This window comes from Colobus angolensis, unplaced genomic scaffold (assembly GCF_000951035.1).
Source record: "Colobus angolensis palliatus isolate OR3802 unplaced genomic scaffold, Cang.pa_1.0 Scaffold3, whole genome shotgun sequence".
Classification (NCBI taxonomy): domain Eukaryota; kingdom Metazoa; phylum Chordata; class Mammalia; order Primates; family Cercopithecidae; genus Colobus; species Colobus angolensis.
Genome location: NW_012116265.1, coordinates 23002721 through 23010770, shown reverse-complemented (window position 1 = coordinate 23010770; position 8050 = coordinate 23002721). Strand labels below are relative to the sequence as shown.

At 44.0% G+C, this 8050-nt stretch overlaps 1 protein-coding gene across 1 annotated transcript in view; it reads right to left on the bottom strand.

Moving 5' to 3' along the window:
- Window positions 1-6756, bottom strand: part of LOC105517328 — a 25949-nt gene extending 19193 nt beyond the window's left edge. The window contains 3 exon segments of the mRNA XM_011949817.1: window positions 381-522; window positions 5545-5667; window positions 6689-6756. Of these exon segments, the coding sequence (XP_011805207.1) occupies window positions 381-522; window positions 5545-5667; window positions 6689-6756 (333 nt within the window).
- Between the last annotated feature and the right edge of the window lie 1294 nt (window positions 6757-8050).

Genomic DNA, 8050 nt, shown 5'->3' with positions numbered 1-8050 from the left:
AAGTATATAGAATGCAATATATATTACATATATATATAAAATTTCTGAAAGAGCTGGACTTTGTTTCCAAGTCATTTAGTTTCTCCCAGGTTATGGAACCTGTGTCCTTGGCTTTAAATCATTTACCTCATTCACAGTTTCAATCCTCTTGTCTTTTTTGCAGAAAGTAATTTTTCCAGAGACATATTTTAATCCATGTAAGGTTGAAATTCCCTCACTTTTTTTTTTAGCATCTTCAAAAGAACTTTTTCTATTTCAGAAAAAAACTGAAGTCAAGTGACTTCCTCCTCTGTATATCTGGGCAACCCAGTCTCTCTGTCCCTTTATAAAAATAGGCATCATTTCTGGCAGTCATGTAGTTTGTGTGGGACCAGGCCAACTTCAGCTCCAACAGGCAGCCCTGATTGGTCAAGGCCACAGTTGGCTAATCGAACCCACACGTCCACAGGATTTGGTTCAGGGATGAGCCAATCAGCACAAAGCTTTGAGCTGCTGTTGGTTGATTGTGGGAAACATACTTCCCTGTTGCATGGGAACAATGAAGCGTGTAAGCCTAATTGCAGCCAGCTCTTCTACAATCACCAGGAAATTAGCCCTAGGAGGCAAACAACATTTGTATAAAAGAGAAGACAGGTGGAAAGAAATTGAGTCCTCACATCGTTGTAGCATCAGTGTAGTCCATGGTACCAATGGACTCCCATTTAGCTACTAAATCCCTTATTGTTGATGAGTTTCAATTGGGTGTTCTGTTACTTACAGCCAAAGGCATTTTATCTGATGCACCCCCTACTGGGAAGTTGAGCTAAACACACGATACTACACCTCAAAATACAGTTTATCCAGTTTGAATGTCTAACAATAGAGTATTAGGTAACTTAAATTCCATCTATTGATGGTATATTAGGATGGACTAGGCTGTTGTAATAATAGAAACTTAACTTTCATTCACATCATAATCTGAAGCAAGCGATCCTGATCAGCAGATGGCTCTGTTCCATATGATTCCATTGGTTTTTCAGAAACCCAGGCTTCTTCCGCCTTTTGGCTCCCACATCCCCTAAGGCCTTGTTACCACCCTCATTAAGCTGGCAGAAAGGGAAGAAGCAGGAAGGGGCACACCCCTGCTTCTTAAAAACCTTGGCCCAGAAATGGTACAAACCATATCCACTCTACCTTGGCTAAAACTCAGTCACACAGCTGCATCTAACTGCAAAAGATCCCAGAAAGAAAAAGTGGACTTTGGATAATTAGCTGCAGACAGGATGCTTTAGAAGCTTGTTAAATCACAGGGGGAAATGCTAACAGAACAGTGTCTATGGTACCCTCCCAGCATTTTTTTTTTCTTTTTAATACAGAGTCTCGCTCTGTCACCCAGGCTGAAGTGCAGTGGCACGATCTCGGCTCACTGCAGCCTCCACCTCCCAGGTTCAAGAGATTCTCCTGCCTCAGCCTCCCAACTAGTTGAGATTACAGGCGTGAGCCACCACACCCAGCTAATTTTTGTATTTTTAGTGGAGATGGGGTTTCACCATGTTGGCCAGCTGGCCTTAAACTCGTGACCTCAGGTGGTCCACCCACCTTGTCTCCCAAAGTGCTGGGATTACAGGTGTGAGCCACCCTGTCTGGCCCCTCCCAAGCTTTTTTTTTTTTTTTTTGTGAGACAGAGTCTCCCTCTGTCACCCAGGCTGGAGTGCAGTGGTGTGATATCTCAGTTCACTGCAAGCTCTGTGTCCTGGGTTCAAGTGACTCTCCTGTCTCAGCATTCTGAGTAGCTGGGATTACAGGTGTGTGCCATGATGGCCGGCTAATTTTTGCATTTTGGGCAGAGATGGGGTTTCACCATGTTGGCCAGGCTGGTCTCAAACTCCTGACCTCAAGTGATCCGCTCGCCTTGGCTTCCCAAAGTGCTGGGATTACAGGCGTGAGCCACCATACCTGGCCCCGGCTCCCAAGCTTTCTAAAGGCCCATATCTATAAGCACATGAACTCTCTCTCTTTCTGCTTTAGCCCTGAGACAAGCCTTTGTTTTGTTCTTCATCCTTGTTCTTCTTCTGGCACCTTCCTGATGTTCCTAGCAAGCAAACATACTTTGCCATGCACTGGTAAACAATAAAGATTTTACTGAAGATCTGGTGCGATGACAGAAATGTAATCAAGGTCTTCCATGGATATCTGTTCTTTCCTCCAAAGCTCTCTTCCTCTGCCAGTAGCCTCACTTCACCTGTTTAGTTTTCTCTGGTTGAATGCTTCCTTCCAACATCAGCAGCCCTAAAAGTCTCATCACCTGAGCAATTTGACTCTTACACTTTGTTTCATGCCTACTCAGCCAAAAAAAAAAAAGAAAAAAGACCAGAAACAACAACAACAAAAAAACCCAGTATTAAATCAAAAACTAACAACATATCTTTTTCCTCCAGCATACCACTCAGGGAACTTAGCATATAACTCACTGAACAAAAAGTTTTCTTCCGGGGACAGAGTTGGGTGGGGGCTTCTTGCTAAGAAAATTAATTCTTGCCAGAAAAATTCATTTACATGGGAAAAAAGACTGAACGGATATCCTGAAATGTTAACAATATTTAATTATCTAAAAAATACTTAGTAAACAAATTTATCTTTTGTTCAACATCACTAATCATTAGGGAAATGGCAAATCAATACCATAATGAGATACCACTTCACACCCATTAGGGTGGATATTAAAAAAAAAAAAAAAAGAGGCTGGGTGTGGTGGCTCATACCTGTAATCCCAGCACTTTGGGAGGCCACAGTGGGCGGATCACAAGGTCAGGAGTTTGAAACCAACCTGGCCAACATGGCGAAACCCCATCTCTACTAAAAATACAAAAAAATTAGCTGGGCATGGTGGCGGGCACCTGTAATCCCAGCTATTTGGGAGGCTGAGGCAGGAGAATCGCTTCAACTGGGAGGCGGAGGTTGCAGTGAGCCAACATCTCACCACTGCACTCCAGCCTAAGCAACAGAGCAAGACTCCATTTCAAAAAAAAAAGAACAAGTGTTGGTGAGGGTATGGGGAAATTAGAATGTTTGTGCATTGTTGGTGGGACTCTAAAATGGTACAGCCACCATGGAAAATGGTATGATGATTCCTCAAAAAATTAAAGACAGAATTACCAGAAATTCTACCTGCGGGTATGTACTCAAAATAATTGAAAGCAGGAATTTGAACATTTTTATGCTCATGTTCACAGCAGCAATAGCCAAAAGGTGGAAGCAATCCAACGTCTGCTGACAGATGAATGGCTAAGTCAGATGTGGTATACATATACAAGGAATATGATGCAGCCTTAAATAGGAAGGAAATCCGGACACATGTTACAACATGGATGAACCTTGTAGACATTATGCTAAGTGAAACAAGCCCATCACAAAAGGACAAATACAATTCCACTTATATGAGGTACCTAGAGTAGTCAAATTTATAGAGACAGAAAGTAGAATGGTGGCTGCCAGGGACTGGGTGGGAGGGAGGAAATGAAGAGTTATTGTTTAACGGATACTGAGTTTCAGTCGGAAAAGATAAAAACATTCTGGAGATGGACAGTGGTGATGATTGCACAACAATGTGAATATACTTAATGCCACAGAATTGTACACACAAAAATAGTTAAAATTGTAAATTTTATGTTAACATATATTTTACTATAATTTTTCTAAAATACAAAATTTCTCTTTCCACTGGCAATTTTACCAGAATTTTTGATATGGATAGCTTGTGATCTCTTGGAAACCAGATATTTCCTTAGTTTGGGCTTTCCACCTACATAGTATTTCTTTTTAAATTAATTTGTAAAAGACATAAGGAAAAATACTTATTACACTTATATTTACACAAGGCTCAGAGAATTAGTAAAAGATGGCTTTTTTTCTCCAAGGATTTTTTAAGTGAGAAAGAGGCCGGGCATGGTGGCTCATGCCTTAATCCCAACATTTTAAGAGGCCAAGGTGGGTGGATCACCTGAGGTCAGGAGTTCGAGACCAGCCTGGCCAACGTGGTGAAACCCCATCTGTACTAAAAATACAAAAATTAGCCAGGTGTGGTGGTGGGCGCCTGTAATCCCATCTAGTTGAGAGGCTAAGGCAGGAGAATCGCTTGGGCCCCGGAGGTGGAGGTTGCAGCGAGCCAAGATTGCAATTGCACTCCAGCTGGGTGACAAGAGCAAAACTCCATCTCAAAAAAAAAAAAAAAAAAAAGGAAGATAGATAAGCAATTAACTATCATCTACAATGAAATAAAATCATGGACCAAGGGTAGAGGTAGAAGCAGTGAGTTCTGCCTGTGGTTTTGGGAAGGATCCCAGAGAAGGGTGTTTAAGGTAGACCTTAAAGAAGTCTTGGGAGTTTACGAATGGATAAGAGAGGGTGAACATTAGAAAGTGGAATAAAGAGAGGTGAAGGGGACAACACTGGGACATGAGGAAGACAACTGACACCCACATATCTCATCCCCTGAGACCACTGACCAGTCATAGGGCATCGAGGGACTTTAAGCATGGCCTGCTGAGCACCTGCCTTGATGAGGCAGTGCTGTCTTTACTGGGGAGATGACCCAGGAAATGAGCTGAACTCAGAAAGCAAAGTCAAAGCCAGCCACATGTCAGGGCGAGAGTTGAGACCTTGGCTGGCTCAATGGTGTGACTCTAGAGCAATACAGAGTACGCAGGAAGTTCCTGTGCAAACAAGGAAATGGCCCCCTGCATGTTGGTACCTGATAATGTGCAGCTGCGGGCTTCACATTCTGACAATGAAAGGAATAGAAGTTTTTAAAATTAAATCTGAAGCTTTTGTAATGTTTCTTGTCAGCACCTTGGACCTGGCCAATCTGCAACCCATGTCTTCCCCCAGTATCCACACTCATGGACTTACTACTAGATGGTGGCATTCAGATGGTGCACAGCTGTGCAACCATCACCCCAGCCCAGGTAGGAAGGAGAACAGAGCGTGCTTGTGATCTGGAAGTTCATGGGTGCTGTGTCAGTCATTCTACATCATGATCAGCTTGCGAAGAGGAGACAAAGGCCATGTAGAATTATAAGTCTTGGACCTGGCGGATCATCAAGTTTAACTCATTCAGCAGCTTATTGTCCATCAGTTGGGTCATTCTTGTCATGTGGCTGTTTCTTCTCTTTGAAGCCTCTGTCATGTGTTGACATGACATGTGTTGGAATGATTAAGTGGCTCAATGGAAGCACTTTTCTCTGTTCACTAAAGGAAAGTCCCTGCCTCTGTTGGGTATTTCTGCTCCAGGCAACCACAAAGATGGCCTTTGAGGCTCCTCTCCACATCCCCAGGCACCCTAAGAGAACACTTAATCCTGCTCCCAAAGCCACAATGTCTAAGATCAGTGAACATCCACACCCATCTCTTATCTGGCTGGGTCACAAAGTCTAGGGGACAGGCTATCTGAAGAATCCTACAAACCTACCCTTTCTTGTTTTCCAAGTTCCCAGGATCCAACCACCTCCTCAGGGTCAGGCCCTGGCATGCTCTTACTCACAAAAAACAAAAACTTCTATACCTTACCCCTTTCCCTTCTTGGAAGGCTCCTTAATTCCCTCAGGTGGGCCTGATTCACAAATAGCTGGAAATTCCCTGCCTGGGGTCAAGACACCCAGGTCTGGGAACACAAAGCCCTGGCTGCCTTTTCTGGAAGGGAAAGGGGAAAATTATCTTTCCATTGTTTTGCTGATAGGTCACAGTAGCAAAAGAGATAAGCTACAATGAATTTCTCAGTATTTCACCTTGTTGTGCATTGAGATTTTCTCACTGGCTGATGCCTGGAGACAGGTGCGCTGGCCATATTCATCTGATATCATGATGTCAGGTGGAGACTTTTGATCCACTCATGGGTCTTTCTTTGCTCACTAGGGTGTAACTCTTGGACATTTTGGGGTGGAACCTGGATCGCTGCTTAATTTCCTTAAATGGATATCCAACGCTGCTCCCAGCTGCACCTCATCCCAGGTCTGTTTCCCGTCTATTCCCAGTTATTCTCCCGCATCCCCAGGCACAAAGCCCCAAAGGGTCTGATGTGATTTTTGGGTAGAATCATATTGATGCAGCAGGACCTAACCCTGGCAAAGCAGGGCGTGAGGGTTAGAAATGTGAGCTATGAACCCCCCTTACTTTCCTACAGTTCTAAAACTACTTTGGAACTAGTAATCCTGGCATGTCAGACCCGGAGGAGCACCGTCATTTGTGAACAAGCCAGCTGTCCCCAGGCCCAGGTCAAGAAAGCCTGTGATCTGATGGCCCAGCCTCAGCTATAGAGATAAGGCCCTTCTCTTCTGTGCTTTGGAATGATTAAGTGGCTCAATGGGAGCACTTTTCTCTGTTCACTAAAGGAAGGGCTGTGTTGGTTGGCTTTTTCCAGAGTGTTCTTTTAAGGAGGCTGTCCACCTACCAGAGTCTGTAAATTCTATTTACCATCTTGACAGAGTTCCTAGTGAAGCTGAAGCCTGTCTTCTCTCTCATGTCCAGACTCATGGACTACACATTGGCCCAAGTTCTTTACATTAGAAGATTTTGGGACCTCTCTTTATACTTCCTTGTCCAGCCTCTCCCTGCAGTCTCAGAGGCTGAATCCAGTCTCATGTCTGGTGTCTGTGCTGAATGTCAGTGGTTTTAAGGCCTCTTCTGCATATCAGCTCTGGCCCTCCTCACCCACCTTTCCTTGGTCTGTAAGTCAAATCCTTTAACCTCCACCTGGGTGTAGCCCCCAGAGTCGGAGGGCATTTTGCCGTAGCTGCTGCAGCCTGTGTGCAGGAACAGATACATCATCTGATGATCTGAATTATGTTTTCCAGATTTATCGCTTCACTCGCATACACAGACCAGTTGATATTTTAGGCACGTGAATCACAGTGTCTGGCATGGCTTCCTCTATAGCAGAGCTCCGGCAGCAGGCATAATGAAGTTGGGAGCGGGGAGAGTTCAACTTATCAGGGAGGAAAATTTGTGTCAGTAACAAGTCTGCCTGGCAACAGCACTAAAAAGAGAGATAGCAGGTCCCAACATCAGAGCCAAAATCTTCACACTAGTGGAGTAACATCACCCTGTGCAATTTTCCTACTTGGGTTGCTGCTTTCTCTTCTTTTTCCCACCTCCAAAAAAGGAAAATGAGAACGTCATACATGCATTCTCCAAAGGATATCCCCTAACCTGCCACTGAACAGGGAGAGGTTGATGAGCCGAAATGTCACCAGGCTGTGGCTATCCACGGATGTGTTATGAATGAATAATAAGAATTAAGCTTCTGCAGTAGAAGTATGGGCACTGAAAGAAGTTGCCATGGGCAGAGCTAATTGACTCTCTGCCATTCAGTGTAGGATTCTGCTTGGAGAATGGGGCTCAAGACTAGGAGATAGGAAGATATTCCTTTATTTTTTCTTACTCCCCTAAGCATGCTCTATTATTATTATTTGGATCTCGGCTCACTGCAACCTTCACCTCCTGGGTTCAAGTGATTCTCCTGCCTCAGCCTCCTGAGTAGCTGGGACTACAGGCATGCACCACCACACCAAGCTAATTTTTGTATTTTTAGTAGAGACGAGATTTCACCATGTTGGCCAGGATGGTCTTGATCTCTTGACCTCGTGATCTGCCCGCCTTGGGGGGATTACAGGAGTGAGCCACCGTGCCTAACCAATTATTAAATAAAATATAGAGTTTTCTATTTCTCAAGAAATCTATTCAGAATTGAGAAAGAAAGCAGGAGAAGAACTGACCTGGACATCTGAACACTTTGGGGGCAACCTTAAGAGCAGTCATTGTGTCTTTACGTCTGGATCTCAATGTCCAGGGCAGTCATAGGCACAAAGTAGAAACTGAATGTGAGTGTGCTGAACTGACCTGGCCTCGGCTCCATTAGTACTTGGAATGCCTTTGGGTGGTCTCTTTACTCCTCCAGGCACCCTTTCACCATCTGAAGAATGAATCATTGATCTCTTCGAGATCTTCCCAGATCTGACATTCTAGGCTTTCAAAGTCAAAACTAGTTTTAAAATCCTAAGAAAACAGAGAATTAAAA